This window comes from Odontesthes bonariensis, chromosome 3 (assembly GCF_027942865.1).
Source record: "Odontesthes bonariensis isolate fOdoBon6 chromosome 3, fOdoBon6.hap1, whole genome shotgun sequence".
NCBI lineage: Eukaryota > Metazoa > Chordata > Actinopteri > Atheriniformes > Atherinopsidae > Odontesthes > Odontesthes bonariensis.
Genome location: NC_134508.1, coordinates 37,729,762 through 37,752,547, shown reverse-complemented (window position 1 = coordinate 37,752,547; position 22,786 = coordinate 37,729,762). Strand labels below are relative to the sequence as shown.

Here is a 22,786-nt window from a genome sequence, read left to right as displayed (position 1 = left end):
AACCGCCAGGAATGCAGGGGAACAATTTGAATCTAAAAAAGGGGGGAAAGAGCTTTTGAATGTCCATTAATCCTTTGGATGTCTGCATTCCTTATAGACATTTTACAAAAGCCTGGTAATGACGAGGCTTGATGACAGGAATTTCCATTCAGACACAGTGAGACAAAACTCATAAACTGACTCCATAATTAATGTGATGTGCAAGCAGACACACTTCCTTTGTTCTTGAAAGCTGTGAATGGACTGTGGGAAACCAGAGAAAACTCACTCACAGAGCCCCTGTGGGACAATAGATGCAGACTAGACAAAGATGTCTGTGATGGGGGGAGGAAAGCTTTACTACAGATTCAAAAGAGTTACATATTTTACTCAGTAAGGCTGTGAATATACTTGTGAAAGTCTTTTAATAATAATGTTGGGAGGATATTCTCTGCGTTTGAAAAAACTTGAATGTTCATTTAAAATAAAGAGATCTGTGGCTCATCTAAAAATATCTAAATTTTCAGTTAAATCAAAAACATCATATGGGCTGCTTTATCTGATTCATAATACCTTAATATTATTTATATATATATATATATATATATATATATATATGTGTTTAAATGTATATCTATAGATATATAGATAGACATATATTATTATCATTACATAATATATAATTTCCCTTTGGGATCAATGAAGTACTTTTCATTTTATTTCATATTTTTTATCTATGTTTATGTATTATTTAAACCAGACATATTTGTTTATATCCAACCAAGATTTAGACCAAAAACACATCCCCTGAATCTGTTATAGCAGACAAACCATTCAGTTGAGCCACCGTAACTTATAAAAGCTAATGTTAATTAACCACCAAACAGGCATCCATTAGAGAGGAGAGCACAATATCTAATATCATTCTCTCATGGGACTTCTGATCATCGAGCTATACCTTGAACAAAACCAAAAATACAGGATTGTTTACAAATTTTTATTGCCCTAAATACAGATAAAAATGAACACTTTTGAACTTTGAACAACTTTAGATAAAAATTTGTTGTAAAATAACAAATGGAAATGTTAAAAAGTGCAAAAATCCTACATTAAAAGCAGACAATAAGAATGTAACAGATGTAATAAAAGACTGTAGGATAATATGTATAGTATGCTTGCATTTTTATTGTTACATAAATGCAAGGGAGGTTTGAAACCTACATCTAACTATAGATTTTTGTGTGTCGTTCTCGTTGTTAACTATACCCCTGTTACACCACGGTCAAAATATTTATGCTTATTTCTTTCATAGTCTAACTCTAATTGAAGATATTGTCTATACAACAAACCTAACCCTTGGGAGAGAGCCGGGAGCTGCTTGTGTGGATGAATTAGCATTTAACAAGGCACATGTCCATTGTTGAGTGGGAGCTCTGTCAATGGGCAGAGTGTGGGAAAGCTGTGAGAAGGAGAGTCACAGTTCAGTGTGATTAGCATCCTTAGCCCCACAAGCACCTGACTATTCTCCAAGGGGAGTTGGCACACTTCTAGGGTAGTTTTTTTTTTTTTCCATCAACTTCTTTCTTTTTTTTAAAACGCATTTCTTCCTCTGTCGGCCTTTCTCGAGTGCCAACTCCATAACTTTTGCCAGTTTGATTTTTACTCTGTGTAACGGGTCATTATTTGTCTCGAAGCCTTTTTATTTCTTTTTTCCGCTGATGGATGCCAAAGTGTCATGGTGATGACAGCCTTGCAACGAGGTTTGTAAAGACTTACCGAACATTTGACAGACGTAACTTTGAATGGTGCGCCTGAATAAATGGACCGCAAACAATATAGTGCAAATACAGTTTTGTTGGACACTGGCTTTCTTTGAAAAGACTCACTATGGACCTTCGTTCCATTCAATCAAATCCACTTTCTGCTTTGATAACATAAATATGCTGTGTAAAAGCTAAGGATGAGAGTCTTTTTAGCACTAACATCTGCAGCCTCTCTTCTCCTCCAGATAATTTGTACTCTCAGTTTATGTCTCCTGTAAAACACAGGACCAATTGTTATTCTATGTTGCATTGATTTCTTAAGTTACCCAGCTAATATAAAATATATGTAATAACAGATACTAACATTTTATAATGTAATAATATTTTACATACTGAAGGTCTAAACTAGCATATGTAATGATGAAAGGCACCGGTTGCATTGTAAGACAACACAGTTGTTAAAGTGAACATTGTTTTCCCAGATGAAGGATTTTATAAAAACTGCAATTTAAAAAGGTTAGGAATATGTATAGAATGTAAATAAAAATAGATTGCAGAGATGTGCAAACCTCAAAAAGCAATATTTTATTCACAATAGATCATACAAAACATAACAAAAGTTGAAAGGGAAATATTTTACTATTTCATGACAAGAAAATATTAGTTTATGTGGAATATAAGGGCAGCAACACACCCTGAAAAGTTGAGACAGGGACATGTTTATTTCTGTAGCATCCCCCTCTTCTTTTGGATAAAGGATTCTAGCTCCTCAACAGTCCTGGGTCGTCTTTGTTGTATTTTGGGTTTCATGATGCGCCTAATGCTTTAAGCTGGATAAAGGTTTGGACCCAGTCCAGCACCCAGACTCCTCTGCTACAAAGCCATGCTGTTCTTAATGCAGTGTGTGGTTTAGGATTGTCTTGCTGTATGATGTTGATGTATCTTTCAGCATTGCTGGTGCCTTTCAGGTTTTGCATGTTCCACAGGCAATAATGCACCTGAATACCATCAGAGATGCAGACTTTCGAACAGAGCACTGATAACAAGTTGGATGGTCTGTCTTCTCTTAAGTCTGGAGGATGCAGATTTCCAAAAAGAATTTCAAATTTCACTTCCATAGAACTGTTTTCCACTTTACTTCACTTAATTTGAAATCTACTCAAACTACTCTATAGGTGATTCTAGGTGATAGAGATGATGAGGTGTGAGAAAAAGATAATGTGAATTACTCATTCCTTTAAATAAAAATATAATCATCAGCTGCTTTTTCGTTTAAGTGTGAAAAAGTTTATGCTGATCCGGTTTATTTGACTACAGTATCAGTACAGAGGTGATATTAGTTATAGGAGCACTGCACTGGGCGTTATTTGTTTGTAACGCTGTTAGATTGACCCCATCATCACCCCGTCTGCAGTCCTCATGACCTGCAACTTTAAATGAAGTTACCATCTGAAATGACTGACTGCTACCATCTAGTGTCAATATAGTGTATGACAATTTAAAGAAATACAAGCTGCATGCTTCAGAAAGTTTAAACAAATACCTGTTGTCTCTTTATTCCACCATGACGGTTAAAATCAGCTTAGTTCACACTGTGTCTATGTGTCACAACTACAAGATACAAGGAGCTTTCTTGTCATTCAAGACATATAAAACATGCAAAGGATGAAATGAGGTTCCCAGGTCTTGGTGGTTGTAATAAATAGACAACAATTCATAAACGATAAAGCAACCAAACTAAATTAAGTTGGCAGTTTAACATCACAACCAAATATATTGCAGCATTCCCTGAATAGTATCTTTTGTATAAGTTTTATCCAATTCCGGTTCGAGTGGGTCAAGAGGCGGGGTACACCCTGGACAGGACACAGGTCTATCGAAAAATTTAGAATCATCCGTTTGTGGACTGTGGGAGGAAGCCGGAGTACCTGGGAAGAACCCACACATGGACAGGAAGAACATGCAAACTCCAACAGATGCAATCCCTTCCATTCAGATTGATATCTCGGGGGTTTGGAGGCCAAGTGAACACCTCAATCACTTTGTTACGTTTTTCTATGCAGTTTTTGAGGTCCGCTGCTGTCCTGCTGGGGAGGCTGTTACTATAGGGGAGGACTGTTGATGTATCGAGGGGGTGTGACTGATCTGCAGAAATGTTTGGGTCGCTCTCAGTAAGATCCATGTGAATACTAAAATATTCAAAGGCCAAATATTGCATTATAACAAGATGAGCTGTGTAACTCACTGTACCTGCCTGTGGTTTTAATGTCATGGCTGATCAGTGTTTAAGATGCAGGGATGTCAAGATAGAGAATTTTCTTTGCAAGATTGCCATGATTTAAATTATTCACAAAACTGAGATTCTCTCAGAAAGTACAATTTTTTTTTCTAAAAAGTCAAATTTATCTCAGAGTTCTTTTCTGTGTGTGTGTGTGTGTGTGTGTGTGTGTTTGTGTGTGTTTTGTCTTGTTATTATTGGACTCAGACCTGAACTTTAACAGCCACATTAAATCTGTAAAATCAGCAGCTTTTTACCACCTAAAAAACATTGCCAGAATCAAAGGAATAGTGTCTAAACCAGACTTAGAAAGACTGATCCATGCGTTTGTCTCCAGCAGGGTAGACTACTGTAACGGCCTGCTCACTGGGCTCTCTAAACGGGCTGTAAGACAGCTGCAGTACATCCAGAACGCTACTGCTCGAGTCCTGACTAGAACCAGGAAATACGACCATATTAGTCCAGTGCTCAGGTCTCTGCACTGGCTTCCTGTCGCTCAGAGAATAGACTTTAAAACAGCTCTGCTCGTGTACAAGTCTCTTCATGGTCAAGCGCCAAAGTACATCTCTGACATGTTAGAGCCATATGAACCAACTCGGGCTCTGAGAACCTCAGGGAGGGGTCTCCTGCTGGTGCCCAGAGTCAGGCTGCGTTTCAGTTTTATGCTCCTAACAGTCTTCCAGAAGATGTGAGACAGGCCTCAAGTCTGACTGTTTAAATCCAGGCTGAAAACAGTTCTGTTCAGCTGTGCATATGACACTCAAAAGTATTTTATCTGCACTCTTCACTTTTAAATTAATTAATTAATGATTATTTTTAATGTTTTTTTAAATTTTTTATTTCTTATTAATGATTTTATTGCCTTCTTGTGATTTTATGTAGCTGTAAAGCACTTTGAATTACCCTGTGTACGAATTGTGCTCTATAAATAAAATTGCCTTGCCTTGCCTTATTGGTGAATGTATAAGACAAAACATGGATGCAACAAGATAGAATGAGAGACTGTGACTATAGTGTTCAAAATCATACAAAAAGAACAATTCTTTTTGGAACTTTATGGAAAGTGAACTAGGTGAGCAGATAAACAAGAACCACAACATCCGTGCTTTGTACAAATTTCCACTGTTGTTCAGGAAATGAGTAACCACAGCGTTAGTCATGTTTTTGACTCTAAGAGCAAAAAAACAATCTGAAACTTTAAGCATCTTTTCACGGTGTAAAAAAATATAATACCAATGTCCAAGACTGAAGAAGATCTCCAGAATCTGGAATAACAACTACTGTTAGGGTTAACCGGATTACTTGCCATTAAAATGGAACAGGTGTTTCCGATACTCGTGATATGAAGGCGACACCAACGCCACTCACTATGCGTGAATGCTGATTGGACAACGGAAGGGACGTACCTACGCCACGCACGCAGCGTCACACCATAGCCGACCATGGCGGAATGTGGTGGAGTTGACAGCAACACGAGTAGTCATACCATGGATAAAAGCATTACTCTTCCTCCAGACGAAATATTCCGCAATTTGGAAAATGCAAAGCGGTTCGCTATAGACATAGGTAAAGGAAACTTAACAGTTTTCTTCAATTCTTTTGTCAGTTTTGCACGAACGTTGCTATTCTTTGCGTTTTGTGGGCAGCGCTACCCCAGCTTGGTACACTCTCAACAACATGACTTTAGGTGAAAGTAAACATGACGAAGCTAATGTTGGCTGCTTAAGTATACCTTTAACGTTGACCTGTTTCACAGGAATTCTGATTACTCTGAAGAACAACGTCTTGAGCTTTTAGGATTATTTGCTTAAAGCGGACATGTTTCTATAACACAACCTGACCCAACTTTGATAAGTCCAACTATCTTTACGTTAGCTGCTAGCTATCTTGTATTAAAATATCTCCGATTCTTTATTACTTCGTTGGTCGTTCATTTGTTGCTTGTTAGCTTCCTCTATGCTACCCAGAGATTGTCATTGGTCCTTTTTCTCAAACAGGTGGATCTCTAACTAAGCTTGCCTACTACTCAACTGTGCAACACAAAGTGGCCAAAGTCCGATCTTTTGACCACAGCACTAAGGTATCGATGCAAATCCGCAGGCAATGTTCTGCCGTCAGCCGCAGAAATGCATGCACTCTTCACTGTTTCTCTTCTGTGTCTTGCAGGAAGCTGCCAGTGACAAACTGTATGAAATATCCGTCCAGGAGGAGGTCACCGCACGCCTGCACTTCATCAAGTTTGAAAATGCTTACATTGAAACGTGTTTGGACTTCGTCAAAGACCACCTGGTCAACACTGAAACCAAAGTGATCAAAGCCACAGGTGGAGGGGCGCACAAGTTTAAGGAGCTGATAGAGAGGAAACTGGGACTTAAGTGAGTGTATGAACCAAGTGCACATATATTTATAGCCTGAGCTCATTTAGCTAAAGCTGAAAGAGGGAAAATTCTACATGACCTAGTTGAAATAAACAAGATTCCTCACTGTAACGGCCCAGACAGCATGTCCATGTGGGGCCCATAAGGTTTAAATTTGGGCTGCAGATAAGGGTCCCAAGTGGGTTTGTCCACAGTTTCCACGGTGGCCCCACCTGTGTTTGCCCATATGGGTTTCAAGCTGCTGTGTGGCTTTAGTTGGACTTTGCATTTAGCCAATTTGAATGTGAACATTATTTTACTTCGTGGGATGTTTTTATCTGTATTACCTTTGTAATAATTTAAGGCTTAGGGTAATCCTAACCCCTAACCCTTCAAGTTGCACTTTGAAAACCATATGGGCAAACACAGGTGAGGCCAAATTTAAACCTTATGGGCCCCACATGGACATGCTGGCTGGGGAGGACCACTCAAAGTACTTTTCTGTCCTCTTCCTGCGATGTTTTTATTTATTTTCAACCTGGTGAGATCTTTGTCCATTTTGCCATCCACTTTGCTGGCTAAAAGAAAAATGTGTGAAAATAAAAAAAATAATGTCATGTGTTGGGATAAAACATATGTCATATCTTTAGTTTTCTGGTTTATAGTAATTAACCAAATAGATGCAAAGTCTTCTCATCTGACTGTATCTCACGTTTGGATGAGATCGAGTCAAGCTAATTCCCTGTTCATGTTTTACAGAGTAGACAAAGAGGACGAGATGACCTGCCTCATCAAGGGCTGTAATTTTGTGCTGAGGAACATACCCCATGAGGCTTTCGTGTACGCCAAGCATGCTGACTCCGAGTTCCGCTTTCAGACGGCTAATCCAGACATCTTCCCCTACCTGCTTGTGAACATCGGCTCCGGGGTTTCCATAGTTAAGGTAATAACTGAGAGTCAAGTTTTTATGTGTTGTCCAGGGAGGTCGCTCTTTCTCTCAGACAAGATTTGCTTATTCGTTCATTTATGTGGGGCCTGTCTACCCCACAGATAAGGAAATATCCATAGCAGTGTCTTATTTCCGAATGGTATTGCATAAACTAAATATTAGCTCGTCTGTAAGAAAAAAGGCATCAAACGCTGTATTGCAGAAATGAAGTGAGCTGGTTTATAAACGGTGTGGTCTTATCATCTTGCTTTACACACTTACAGCTCAATCAACACATTGTTAAAAACACCATTGTTAAACTTACAAACGAACAAGGCTCTGCTGTTTCTACTTGTTGTAACTTGTTGAATGATGCAGACAAATGATAGATATCAGATATATTGTCTTTCATCTAGCGTAGAGGGACAAGGCGTGTACCCTTTTTATGAAGGTACTGTGAGCTGTGTTTCGTCTTCAGGAAATGTGAACAGGAATTATTGTGGGGCTGATGCCAGAAAAATGTTATGTTATGTGTCGGCTTTGTACAGGCGCACCTAGATTTTTTGTAAAACCAGAAAACATTCCACTGATGAGTCTCCTGGGCAAATTCAGAAATCATTTTTGGCCATGTGGAAACTTGTTTCTTACATGAATAGGGTTTCTGACGAAGTTGAATTTGAAATGGATCTTTGGTGAAACGACTGCCGTTCAGTGAGAACAATATGTTCTGCTGCCTAAGAACACATATGAACATTAAAGCATCATTTTAGAAGTCGGTCAGGCCCGAATACTCGGGGAGGAAATGCTTATCACCGCATCCCTTGTCTGACTTTTTTTCTGGGGATATGATTATCTTGTAAGGAGAAAGGGTTACAGTATGTTTAAACTGTGATATAAAGTTGCTTGTGGAGGAGCACCCTGTAAGAATACTGGGTGTAGCATTCTTTCATGTTATGCTATATTCTCATCAGCTGAATGTCACCATTTAAAGCTGCTGCATATGACATCTGATGCCTCATGAAAATGATTTTAACATGAATTGACCTGATCTCATAAGATTTCCAGAAGTCATCCACACAAATGCGTATAGCGTGACCTTTTTACGCCAGTGTCTGGGTGATGGCACTTGACATCTGGGTTATGTAAACAGGAAGGAGAGGTTTGGTTGCATAGGAGCAGTAGACACATGAGAGGACACGTAGTAACTGAGGGCTTTCAGTCAGAGAGTGAATGTGGTCGTTTGCATTACACTTTCAAAATGTTTGTTTTTTCTTCATTTACACATGGAAACTTAAGAGAGTCGTTACTTTAATATCTTTACCTTGAAAGGAGTTTTCAGAAACTTCAGAAGCTTCTGCACATGAACAAAAACAGCTATGCTTTAAAAGATATCCTTTTAACAAGACGGTAGATGCTAATTTAGATGCTTTAACCTTCCACATGACTTGGATTAAAATAAACTATCCTATTCTTTCCATTTTCAACAGGTTGAGTCAGAGGACAAATTTGAGCGAATAGGAGGAAGCTCAATAGGTGGAGGGACATTCTGGGGTCTTGGAGCCTTGCTCACCAAAACAAAGGTATCTTAAATAAAGTCTTTTTTTTAGCATCAGTTACATTGATTGCTACTTTAAAGTCACTGCCCTCTCTGTACAGTACTTTGTTCCTGTCAGCCTCTTGAACTATTTCCTTTTTCTGCAGAGATTCGATGAGCTGCTACAGTTGGCCTCAAAAGGGCAGCATACAAGTGTCGATATGCTCGTTAAAGATATCTATGGAGGATCTTACGGGTGCTTGGGTTTGACTGGAGATCTTATTGCGAGCAGTTTTGGGAAGTCTGCAACTGCTGACAAAGGTGATGCACGAGCATGTTGATTTCATGTATGTATTAATGTAATTAGAATTTTGTGTCTTTTTTGCTGTTTATTTTTTATTATGACAGAAACAAAACCACAATCTGTCACTTTACTGTCAAATGCTCTTTTTATGGACTGGAAAGATGGTCATATAATGTAGACTCACTGAATTCTTGCTTGAGGGGCAGCAGATGTGGGAAGCTGAGATTTATGGGCATTTAGATGTCTTGCAATAGAGACAAGTTTCACAATGTAAATGTTCCTCTAAAACTATTCTTTCCTTGTTAGAGCGAAATAAACCTCTCATTTTAGTCTCATTCATCACATCACTATTGGAAAAGTGCATAAGCTATAGGAATTATAGCATGAAGTAGCGATTTCCTTGACTATCAAAGATCGATATCCAGCTTTAAACGTACATACACGTACATAATGTCTGGTACAGTGGATAGATGTGTTTGTTGCTCTGAGAAGGCAGGATTGGAACTGACAAACCTGCGTTGATGCAAGCTGTTGACCATGCACCCAGTGCTGCCTTTGTAACTGTTGGGAAATTAAAGAGTGACTCTTGTTCCAGAAAAAAAAAAAAACAGCTTTCCTGAGTTATTTGGTTTGATAAAGCTTTTTGCTGTCTCACAGCTGCTGTGGAGCTACTGTTTTGGTAGTTTCTACCATTTTAAAAGTGTGAAAATTAGGAAGGAAGCTGTTCTAGTACTCTTTGTTTACACTTGGAAACTTTTACCACTATTACAACATGCTTGGTCTTTATCTTCATATAACTCTACTCTTAATCATAGAGTTCTCCAAAGAAGACATGGCCAAGAGTTTACTCCACATGATCAGCAATGACATCGGGCAGCTGGCCTGTCTGTACGCCAAGCTCCACAACCTGTCCAGAGTATACTTTGGAGGCTTCTTCATCAGAGGACACCCTGTTACCATGCACACAATCACCTACAGCATCAATTTCTTCACCAAGGTAAGTCGGCATGCACTGCTACAGGAGTCCGCTCATTATCCGTTTGGTTCTTTTTCTCATCTTATCTATTCTTTTTTCTCATCTTTATCATCTGAACTTAACAATATTTAACCGTGTTCTACTGTTTAAGGGCGAAGTTCAGGCCTTATTTCTGAGACATGAAGGCTATCTTGGAGCCATTGGAGCGTTTCTTAAGGGAGCAGAGCAAGACAGTAAGGGGGAAAAATGCAAATGCCTCTTGTGGTTATCACAACCATCATGCATGCATAACTCACAAAAGCAGAGTGGAAGCGTGGGAACGCAGCTGGTAAATTCTTCCATTTTAACTAACAATGAATGATTAATCCCAGGACTTCAGTAGTAAAACTGTAAAAATGTCTGTTTCTCTGTCAATCTGGCTTTAATGTAAACAGATTTCATTAACTATAATGGTGGCAAAATAAAGGAATGTTTTGTAACTTCACGTCCAGTGAAAAATAAAGTGGACCCTCTCTCATTTCTGAGGTTTTGCATATCAGGACATTTGGGAAAAAAAATAAAGAATTCCATCATCCAATCCATTCGACTCTTTTTAAGATGCTCAAATAATATAAATACAATCTCAGATGAACAATAAAAGATGCCATATTAATCAGTGCCATGATATGTTTAACAAACACCAGTCAAAATACACCTGATTGAAATGCTGTGATAGGATCTTAAATGTGTCATCATTTTATTTTTCTTGCCTTTAGATCCAAACCAGTACAGTTGGGGTGAGAATTATGCAGGAAGCTCGGGCCTGATGAGCGTTTCTCCAGATATGAATCCGATGCAACGTGCTCGCAGTGGAACGGTAAGACCTGAGGCTGGAACATGTTACTACATGCATCTTAACCTTTTTACTGTCTCCTGAGGGTTTGTTGGGTTTAAATTTTCTTTCACATTTTTTTTTTTTTTTTTTTTTTTTTAAATGGAAAGTGCAATCAGCACTGAATTCATGTAATCATACAAAGACCTTCATCTCATCAGTCTTCATAGGTTGATAATCATTCCTTTCATTTCCTCTCCACACATTCTTCTATCTGCCTAACTCTCTCCCTCAGTTCCCCGTAAGTACCTCCACCTGCATTGTTTGTGAGCTCTTCTTTAATGATGCGCACACCGCCTTGTTAAACGCTTTCATCACTTTTAAACGCATTCACTTGTGTGCTCAGTTGGATAAGTGGACAGCTGAGCGCTGAATCTTCTGCTGCTGTTTTGCTCCTAACAAAATCATTCTCTGATCAAACTGTAAAAATTGACTGATATATTTTCTGACTTTGATTGTCAGTAACAGTGTTTTCTGTGCATCTTGATTTCTTGATATGATGCCATGAGCACACAGTCCTCTGTAGAACATTAGGGGCTCTTAGGCTCGACTATTAGCTGCTCTGGGACCCATCTGCATTCATTTAGTGCTACTAGCAACATCAGGCAAATAACTGGAGATGATGTATTAGCTTGTCTTTATTTTTCTTGCTACCTAAAATAGATGTATAGATGTAGCATGTTTTTTTTTTTTTTTTTTTTTTATTTAAAGTAAAAGACATCCACTAATGGATTGTTGGAATAAATTCTGCCATAACCTTCTTTCCTCTCTTTTTTTTTAACTGCTCACAGCTTCCATGTTGTTTCAAACTACTAACACGAGTGAACTCTGTCAGTGTTGAATATATATATATATAGATTTACAATAAAAAAATAAAAAGTGCAAGAAGATTGGGAGACTAGGCTTTGATATTTGAGGAGCTGGAAGATGCTTCTAAATGTCTACCTGTATGTTTACAGGACTGAAAGTGTGTGTTCATTTCGGTCTCTTTCCTGCGTGTAGTTTGACATGTTGGAGATGGATCGTCTGGAGAGGCAGCTGGTGAATCTACCTCTGCTGCAAGACCAATCCTCTTACATCCCAGACACTGTCGACCTCACAGAGGACGCTCCAGCCCGGGAATACTGGCTCTACTGCTTTGAGGAGGCTTTAGACGGGGTATGCTAGCATGGTTTGAAAATGAATTAAAACTGTGGTAAATGGTAGTAACAATACTTGTGGGTATAAAAAAAAGATCAACAAAATTCCAGGGTTAATTGCTTCTCTCCTTTCCCGGAGCAGGTGGTAAAGAGAGCTGTAGCGAGCCAGCCTGACATGCCGGAGGCAGTCGATCGGGCTGAGAAGTTCCGTCAGAAATACAGACACAAGCTTCAGACCCTCCGCCATCAACCATTGTAAGGATTGTTACTGGTTGTGCCTGTAGCCGAGGTTTGAGTCAGAGGATGCTTTTTAGACCATACTAAAACTCTTCTCCTCGTTGTCTGCATTAGTTTCATGTCTTCATGCCTGCTGTAACTGCCTTTGAGCTTTGTCGATGAATAAGAGAAATCTCGATGATAATTTTGTCACTGTTTCAGTTTTAAGGAGTGGGGTGCACCGCGTAAGTGTGTATTTGTTGCGTTCGAGCTTCAGCAAAGTGATATGAAGTTGCATCAAAAGGATGGTTGTGTAAGCTGTCTTTGAAATTACCCCAAATGCCAGACTTTCAGAAAGCATTTTCATTTTCCAGTGAATCAGTTCAGAGAAAGTAGAGAAAAGTGAGTAAAAAGTGCTTTTCAGCCCCATTTTGTGTGTGTGTGTGTTTGGGTTTCTCTCTGACGGCTAATGTAGAGTGCTTCTATTCTCACCTAGTGCTTACGGATCCCTCACTGTCAGAAGTCTGTTAGACACGAGGGAACACTGTTTAAACGAGTTCAACTTTCCTGATCCCTACTCTAAGGTCTGAGTGAAATCTATCAAACCTTTGTTTTCCTCTTTATGTTCTCTTCCTGTGCATCACTGGTTCAGCTTTCACTGATCCATTTTTTTAGACTTTTACAGTGACACAGAATTCATTTTCACCTGCTAAATTTAGGCATCTCTTTGTATTTTTCACATAAAGCCATGTTTACATTTCTGTGTCACTAAGCAGTCTGTTGTTGGTTCAGTTTGAAGCAGCAGCAGTGTGTTTTTGTTGCGTTTCAGATTAAACAGAGGGAGAACGACATGGCTCTCAAGTACTACCAAAAGGCAGTAAAGTCCTTGGAGGAGCTGAGCTGGGAGGACAGACAGTTTGCCCTGGTCAGGGGTGTCCTGGCTGGAAATGTATTTGACTGGGGAGCCAAGGCCGTGTCAGAGTGAGCAGAGTTCTACCATTTGTAAACCGGCTGGTTGGTGCCTCTGGTAACTGTGGGTACAGGAGACACGTGATTTAAAATAAAAAAAAAAATCCATTCTGTTATTTCATGTTGCCACGGCAATACTCAGGCAGGTTTCTAAAAGCGCTGGCAGTGCCCTATCTACTCAGTGTGTTAACCCACCAAAACGGATTGAATATAAACAGTCATGCTGCTACCAGTAACAGCCATCAAAGAGGCTTTAAAGATTGGTTTAATTTGTGTTATTCTTTGACTACACAAGAATTCCAAATGGTTAGCGTTTTTCTTATCCAGATCATGTTGAGGCATTCTTATGGTTGCTTTCAGGCAGACTACATCAAAGGCCAAGTTCTGGTGGCTCATAATGCCACAAAACATTTAGTCGTAATCTTTTGGGAGTTTTATTTCTGCTTTGGTTCTCTGTGACCCATATGCACATTTCATATGTTTGTGCTGATCCCACTTTTTCAAAATTTGTCTTGATATATGCAGTGTCCTGGAATCTGACCCTGAGTTTGGGTTTGAGGAAGCGAAACGACAGCTGGAAGGTATTCATATGCTTCTCTTTAACACTATCTAAACAGCAGTTAGGTGAGCAGCAGCTTCGGTTCTTCAGCTTTGAGCCAAAATCATAATTTTGTCCAAAAAATTGAAATGAGAACGTTTGAAGCATTGTATTAATGCTCAGATAAAATGCCCGCGCTCTATGCAGTCTTTGCGGACTGCTTACATCTGCACCATTTACCCTCTAGCAGCTCCCCTTCTAACACCTCACATCTAGCCCTGCTCCTCCACTTCTTTTTATGGAGAAACCTGGAAGATTGAAAGCTTTGAACTGTTCCTAAAACTTTGTGTTTATTTCCCCTCAGAGCGGCCATGGCTTGTTGATTCCTATGACCAGTGGCTGGAGAGAGTAAAGGTAAGGATTTCTGATGCACTTCACTCATTCAGACACACAGGGCAAACCTGGGTGATACCCAGAGGAAGTTAATTACGTCAGGCCCTGTTTTTTTGGATTAAGTGTTTCTTTGTTTTATGCTCTCGATGATTAATGCTTGAATGCAATTCATCCTGGTTTTCTCTTACAGGGTCCTCCTCATAAGTGTGCCTTGTTTTTCGTAGATAATAGTGGAGTGGACATCATTCTAGGGGTGATGCTATTCGTCAGAGAGCTTCTCTCTCGAGGAACAGAGGTGAGAAACTAAAGATAGGACAACAAAGATGCTACATCTGGTAAAATGTGCCTTAAACTTTGTTGTGTTTCAACTTTTTCAGGTTGTTTTGGCCAGCAACTCTGGTCCAGCTTTAAATGACGTAACAAACGTTGAACTGCAGATTCTAACAGAGAGAATCGCTGCTATGGATACTGTGATTCAGTGAGTGTGGATGAGGGATTTTAATTGTGATTCCTTTTTTTAGTAAATGCATTTACATCGGAGTAAATTTTTCAATCTTATGTCCACACAAATGCTTGACATATCCAGCAAAATATTTCTCATGGAACATGACACAGATCAAACTAAAGTGATGCTGGGATGTGAATAGTTGTAGACTTTGTTAAGAGCATGTTCATCTGCAAGAGGTATTTCATTCATTTCACAGCATAAATGTAGCCTTATTTGTAAGTCGAGTGCATCTAGATGTGCATTGAAATGATACTGTATGCAAGTGGCTGGTTGCTAAAAGCTGGAAAAAAAGAATTCTGGTCTGTTTGGTGTGTAGGGCTGGCCTGAGGGAGGACAGGCTCACGTTGGTCCAGAGTGGTTCCAGTTCCCCCTGTTTGGATCTAAGGTTGGTTGTTTTCATTGAGCCTCATTTTTGACAAGCCACATCCTGCAGCTGAAAGAAAATAAGACCTTCCCTTAAATTTGCACCCCATCTCAAAATAACACATTGCTCAGCTTTCTCCAGGACACCAGAAACTCCCCCGCTTCTCAAAAAATGGATCAAGTTATGTTTTTGGAAAAAAAGGTTAATCTCATCTAGTTGTAAAACACCTCAGGTTTTGGGGTGTAATTACTCCACAGTTTTCATGTCAGAAGTCTTGGTTATATGGAATGCCATTTCTTGTCTTGTAAATAGGTGCTTCCCACAGAAGCCTAGTAAAATACTTTCAATGATAAAGAACAAGAAGTCAGACTGAATCAATGACATGAACCAAATTGAATTTGGATTTCGTGAACTGTGTGTGTGGCATATTTTGCCAATTGAATTAAGACTTCTTAAGAAGACAATATATATGAGCGGATGCATCTTCAATTCGAACAACATATATGCAATCTAAAGTCCAGGACCTTCTTGGCTACCAACAATTAACTGAAACATGTGAAGTATACCAGTATTGCCTCTATTGTCTAGCTCTGATATTGGCTAGATTTATATAAGTTTTTTGTGCTGTATTTAAAAAGAATAATGATAATCTGCCACTGCAGTGTTACGAGGTCATGTGATAAATTGTTCCATGATAGACTGCAGAGATGATGGTTCAAACATTAATCCTAAGAAACGTAAAACAATGTTTTATTTTACAATTATAACAGTGCAGTTGAAAATGTCACTAAGAAGCTAATTTGGATTCTTAATATCAACAAGTCTTAAGTGAACTCTTTCTCTATAAGAACTTGTACTATTTAATCTTGTCCAAATGGTGAGAACCACACTCATTCGTGGATGTCTTTGTTCATGTGGAAGGTTTGTTTGAATGCAGCCTTGAGGAAAATGAACATAAATATCAACAGTCTCTGTCTGACTGAGACCGGTCGCTTTGACAGAATGATGAAGCTGCTAATCTTTCGTATCTTGTGTCTTAAAAAGCGTTTAGTATTTGACAAAAGGTTGAAACAATTTGTAGTCCGAGACCACAGGTGGATTAAAACTCCAGATTTCAACTTAAGGCTTGAATGAGACATCTTAACATAACACATAAAGACAACTAGAGGTATAAAAGACATCCGATTGCACAAGTGGGGTCTTGTCAAGTAACGGAATTCTTCTCCAAAATCTTTTAAAAACCATGAATGAGCGATTGTTCTCCTGAGACATTTTTATAAAGTGGCCTATATTTCCATTTGCTGAAGAGCATTCATTTTATGATTCTCTGCACAGTTGGCCTCTAGAATGTATTGTTGGCCAGGTACATTTAATGGATGTTACTGTATAACATGCTGTGCTTGTTATTTATGTGACTGTGTGTTTTTTTACTTGATCTTAGCTCAAGGCATGATGGTGTTGCAGTAATTTAGCTTCTATTTAAGATTTTTAAAGAATAGTATTAATATGAGTAGTCATGTTGATAAAGTTATATCCTCTTTTAAATACTTGCCTGTTTAAGATTAGTTATCAATTTCAATGTATTTATATTTCTTTTTGTTAATTCTATATGCTTTGAGCAAATGCTCTATCTTCTGATTGGATGTCAAGCAGTTCCCGTAAAGGCGAATCAAAAAAATATTCCATCAGTAAGTGAGGGTATGCACCAGAGTTGGTCTCACTAAAGCAGGACTGTGACATAAGCTGAAGTGCTCTCCATCTTTGTGGATCTCCAGCCGCCTGGATAAAGTGCTGGCGATGGTGGTGCGGGAGCGGAAAACCGACCTGGTGATCATCGAGGGAATGGGCCGAGCCATTCACACCAACTACTACGCCATGCTCAGCTGCGAGAGCCTCAAGATGGCGGTCATCAAAAACTCATGGCTGGCTGACCGACTGGGAGGAAAGCTCTTCAGCGTGGTCTTTAAGTATGAGGTGCCTGCTGGAAAACTTAGTCAGGACTCTGCAGCTCTGACGCCCTCATGAGACACCAGGACAGATCAGTTGGAGCTCAGAATGTAAGGACTGAGATTGTACCATTACAACTGGGTCAAACAATGATTGTAACGCAGATTGTAAAAAAAACTCAATTAGGCTTTTTAAGATGACCATTAATAGGAGGATTTTACTTTTTTCTTTTTCTAAACTTTATTGATTTTACAGTTTGATTCTTGAACTTGAAATGGGTTTTGTTGCAGGTCTCTGTCCAATGCTCTGTTCAGTCATTTAGTTTACTGACTGTCATTACTGCCTTTTGATGTCATTCACCTCCTGACAAGTCACCGCTGACTGTGCTCAGTAAAAAATAATTAGAAACATTCATTTTGAATAGGTGCATCCGTCATTGACATGCTGCCAGCACGCCTGTGTTCACAAATGGGAAAGCAAGAGTCGGGTTATGTGTGTTGGAGAAAGATGGAAGAATTGGAGAAATTCCAGCTTTTAGCAGACTTTATACATTTAGCAAAGTGTATTTAATGTGCCTTAAGCATGATGCGATATAAACATCATTCACTTGGATTGCTTTTAATTCCAAATGAAAGCAACGATACTACATAAACATCTACTTTTGTTTTACAGCACGCTCTTGTTGCAGACTTGGAAAGTTCCGTTTTTTCATCACTGCCAGCATATTAATTGCGATGAGGAGAGGAACTATTGTTCCTTTCACTCGTGTAGCTGTTGAAGTGGAATCAGGGGAGATATTTGATGGAAAAGCAGCACTTTATCACAGCGATTAAAGAAGCCGGGTTGTGCTCCTCCACAAGGTGGCAATATTCTACTGTGATGTAGATTTTAATATCTTTGTCAAATCTCTCCTAAGGTGCTTGGTGTCAAAATTAACACTGCATATTTCAGGTTAAATGTTCCGCAAGCTTCACTGTAGTGATACGAGTCCATGTATTCACTGTAGTCAGCTGACATGTATAAATACACACTGTAATACACCCTTCTGTCAGAAAAACATTTGTTTAATCGCAATGATACTGCAGCACCTGGTTGTACCAAACACCACTGTATGATAGTGTCTGGTAATATAACTTCATAGTAAATATCTGACTTCAAGGCAGGATTAGATAAGAAAAGCATTTATATGGAAATATCACCAAGATACGGTTCCTTGATATATATGTGGACTCGTATTGCAATATTGTATTTCTCATTTGTACATATGTGACATACAAGTGTGTGTGTGTATTTATATCTGTATATCCAGATATATATATAAAATTCAGTTGCATCTTTCCAATTATGCACACCAAGCACAATTTTTGTGTATTATTCCCCTGACAATCAATTTAAATTAAATGGTAAAACCCCTTTATTTTATCCTTTCATTCGTGGGTTCATTTCTCTTTGTGGATTTGTCTGGATAGTTTTTTAGCTCTGTAGAGAAATGAGGAGAGCTGCCCTATATTGAAAAACAAACCCGCTCCTGGCTGTATCAAAGCTCGACACCCTGGTATGTGGTGGTTGATGCCTGCTGGGGAGCTGCGAGATGATAATGCACAAGGAGCCCTGGCGGGGGGTCCTCCTGCTTTCCCTCTCGCTCATCACTCTGACAAAATGCACCACACCAGTTCTGAAACGTACCCTTTTTGGTTTTGGTGACATCTGCTCACAGTTGATCTGCTCTGTTTGTTTGTTTTTTTACTTTACATCCTCAAGTGTGCACAAGAATAACGCCGGTTTGTGTTGGTGTGCTCATCAACAGATTATAAGACACTTGATTTTCCCTGCAAAGAACCACGACATCCTAACTGCACAGCTGATGTGTGCGTTGGTCTTGATTTGTGCCAGTGGTACTGATGCCAAAACACTGGCAGAACACACTGGATGCAGCAATATTTCCTGCTGTTTTATGCAGGTGATCACCTCACATAATGAACATTTATTTTCCACCAAAAATGGTCTAGTGTTTAAACATTCATGTGAGCAAGTAATTAGTAGAATATTAAAGAAGGAATTTCATGTTTTATCGTCCATTTCATGGTAATTAAGATATATTCAGAAGTAGCCTTTTAATAATGCATGCAACTCTTAAATCATCACATAATTCTGTCTTTTACAGGATAATCTGGAATTTGGTAATATCAAGTCGTACCTAAATTTGTTGTATTAGCTGCAGTCAATCCAGAAACGTTGTTTTTAGCCGCTTTAAATCACTTTCAGTGACATTTATCAAGAGAAGCAAAACTATTGTTTTTTGTTCAAAATCTGCAGCTAAACTATCCCATTACTCGCCATTCCTTTATCATTATCTTTATTATTTCTGTGGTATTTTAGGTGATGCTGTGTAGTCTCGGAAGTCACTGCAGCTGGATTTGGTTTGCTACATCAACAGATCACATCACCATTAGAACATCCTTTATTCAAACTAATCTGGCTTGTTAACCAGAACCGCTTAACATTACTTCAAACTGGCCAGTTTGACCATCCAAATTGAGTTTAATTAGAAGATTTGCACTTATTTTGTTCTGTGCCAGAATGATGTTCACATTTAGAAAATAATAACGCTCCAAAAGTCAGCAGTTACTGAAAGTTGGAGGCTGAAAACCTTATCACAAAGCAGCGCGAGTACTTTAAATTCTATGAAAAAATGATAAAAATGTTACCTCAACATTGAGCTCTAGCCTCAGTATTTCTGTTGATGCTTCATTCTTTACATGTTTTTCTGCACCTCATTTGTCCTTCAGCAGGAGTTGGATGGGTATTGTGAAAACCATTGCACCGTGAGCGCTCTGAGCACTTGTGTCGAGTCACAAAGACAATATCTATGGACTTGTTTCTGCAGCTGCAGGGGCACAGACCATTATCTGCAATTTTTTTCACTGTATAACTTTCTAATTATAGACGCACAGTTACTACAGGCCCTGAGAAAACAGTGCAGCATTGACTGTAACTGTTTGCACAACACTAATTAGCAATAGTTACAGTAAACAACGATTTCAAAAGACTTCTCTTTTTTTTTAGCTTTGATTTCAGCACACTGTAGCTGAACCTTTTGTCACTTTGACTAACAATAACATCAATTTTAATTGATCAGGTGACCTAAAGCAAACAATACTGTGTGTGTCTCTAATACTTATGTGAATAAACAAAGTCTGTGCATTTCGCAATATGTTTTGTGCAGATTTAGGATTTTAGTCAAATGTCATCCAACACTGATTTGTTCTACTTGATACCACAGAAGTGTGAACTTTAGTGAACAAGCCCATAAATATAATTTCAGGTATCAGAAATGCTAAACTGGCACTAAGGAGGAAAAACTGACACTGTGAGTGAAGATAATGTGTTTGAATTTCGTGAGTGTGGCATATTCTGACGATTGAATCGAGACCTCAGTAGGGCAGCCGTATTTTGGAAGCAGGTTTTCATCCAAGCTGGCTTTTCAGTTATTGAAATGACTTTCTCAAGAAGGCAATATGTATGAGCAGATGCATCTACAATTCAAACAACATGTATGCAGTTTAAAGTCTGGGAGCTTCTTGCCTACTGAGAATTAACTTGAAGTTTTTCAAAAACCTGATCTGGATGGATGGATGGTTAGAAGATATTCTTGCTTCACTCTTCCAAACTATTTTAAGAAAATAAAACTCTTATATTGCACCATATCTTTTGTAAAAGAAGGTTGTTCTATTTATGTTCTAGACATATTGTTTATTAGACACACACATTTGTTTAATTTATATATTTTTTTTGCATTCCCAATCCCAAACCATGATATTACAATTTGATTGGAGGCATATGTTGAACATTCAGAACACTGCAGCCGCAAATAATTTGCTTATTGTGACAGATGCATCCTCACTTCAACGGCAGCTTTCTGCTTTAGCAGCGGAGAAAACTTGGGGTACCTGCGGCAACTGTTCAAGACTTAATGCTGCAGTTAAATCAAGACGTGACAACATGTTTATACTCCAAAGATTTAGAATCCTGCAAATTTGTCACTTACTCCCATAATGATTTATTTGAAAGCATTTTCAGTTTCATAGAAATCACACAGAATGCACTTCAAATGACCATTTGCATTTGACAGAGCTGCTGATATGCAAATTATCTTCAAATGTGCCTGACATAGATTGTGGGCAAGAAGCAAAATATGGAAGTCTCCTCTTGAAGCTAAACAAGAAAAGCGTTTTGAAATGTTTCTGTGTGGGATAGCAAGAAAACAAACCACCTTTGAAGTGTCATACTCAGTGAAAATATCATAAACATATGTCTAAAGAAAGAAACCAGCTTTAGAAGTTTGTAGGGAATACAAATCACAACACACAGTGCATGTTTTATACTGTATGCTTTCCTGTCAGAGTCAAAGCTGGACCCCTGTAAGATGTTTGGGCACGCAACATTTATTTCAGAGGGCTTTTTGAATATTTGTCCATTATGTGCTCTCAGCAGACTCACTCTGTCTGAGTTACACTCAGCTTCCTTGTCACCATTGTTTGCATTCCCACCAAATGAGTACAAACTTTGTTCAATGCTTTCAATAAAAACCAACAAGCACATTTTTAACTGCAGACACACAAAGCAAAATAGCAGGCAGTTTTAAATGTCAAACATTTTCCCAAAGGGATTTATACACAATCGCTCAGCAAACACACAGTATCGAATCTGCCGACACACAACAGGCTCAAAGTGAAGATTTACAATGGGCCTGCTTAAATCCTCGGCAGAATCTGTAAGCTTGACTTGAGTCTATGAAAGATTCAGTCACAGGCTTTTACTGCAGATTATGCACTATAGCAAACTCAAACATCAGTGCTTAATATCATTAAGACTAGCTGGAATTCTCTTGGGTATTAGCTTTGAAAACAAATAAATTATGCTGAATGCAGTCATATATTTTGACATTCACAAGGGAGAAACAACTATTTTAGATGGTTAATAATTTATTGATGAAAGACAGTCAGTTGTGTTCGGGCAGTAAACTGAACATTTGCATTTGGTCCCATTTAGCCACCACAGCATTAGTGAGGTTGACCACTAATATGTGCCGACAGGACCTGGCTTGCTTTTCATCCTAAATGTAATAGATCCAGGCTATTGAGGCATTTGTTGTGAAAATTTGTGAGCTAGCTGTATTTGTATTCCTGTCACTGTGAAAAGGCATATTTACACCTGAAAGATAAGTTTATGACACTGGATTTAGATGTGGTTTATGTAGACTATATTTCTGACCTGGCTACAGCCCTGGAAGGACAGAGTTTTCTGACACGCCTCTGTCCAGACCAGCTGCATACATGAGTCTGTGAAACCTCCACGGCCCTACACTGGAACAAAGGATCCAAGAAAAGGAGATTTGTGTTATAAGTCCTTTTTTGATTAAAAAAGAAATGCTCAAAGTACTTCTGTCTGTGGTAGAAAAGAAAAATAGAATATAATACTGAACATGGTTGGAGCTGCATTTTTACTACTTGAATATCTCAAAACACTTCTGAATATCTAATTACCCTTTGAAATAAGCTCTGGTAAGAACTTCCAGTGTACTTTCTGTATGTTACAACATATAGAAGGCTATTTCTGCATAAATAGGACTTTACTATTGTAAAGTAAAAAGAGCACTTTAGATATTTGTTGAACAGATTTAATTTTTAAATGCAAATAAAAAGGAGTAACAACAACTTAA

The 22,786-nt window shown here is 38.7% G+C and overlaps 1 protein-coding gene across 2 annotated transcripts; it reads left to right on the top strand.

Annotated features, from left to right (window-relative positions):
* The first annotated feature begins 5,462 nt into the window (after nucleotides 1-5,462).
* Nucleotides 5,463-18,496, top strand: pank4 (pantothenate kinase 4 (inactive)). Of its 2 annotated transcripts, XM_075461727.1 has the most exons (20): nucleotides 5,463-5,586; nucleotides 6,018-6,100; nucleotides 6,187-6,395; nucleotides 7,137-7,320; nucleotides 8,793-8,885; nucleotides 9,007-9,160; nucleotides 9,959-10,140; nucleotides 10,271-10,352; nucleotides 10,875-10,975; nucleotides 11,993-12,148; nucleotides 12,272-12,384; nucleotides 12,842-12,929; nucleotides 13,175-13,326; nucleotides 13,840-13,895; nucleotides 14,217-14,266; nucleotides 14,436-14,540; nucleotides 14,623-14,723; nucleotides 15,070-15,138; nucleotides 16,893-17,174; nucleotides 17,737-18,496. In XM_075461727.1, exons 1-19 carry the CDS (start codon nucleotides 5,463-5,465, stop codon nucleotides 17,140-17,142), a joined length of 2,352 nt encoding a protein of 783 aa, XP_075317842.1. In that variant the 3' UTR covers nucleotides 17,143-17,174; nucleotides 17,737-18,496. The 2 variants fall into 2 exon arrangements, with proteins under 2 accessions (XP_075317842.1, XP_075317840.1); XM_075461725.1 differs by having other exon boundaries at nucleotides 16,893-18,496.
* The last annotated feature ends 4,290 nt before the right edge of the window (nucleotides 18,497-22,786 follow it).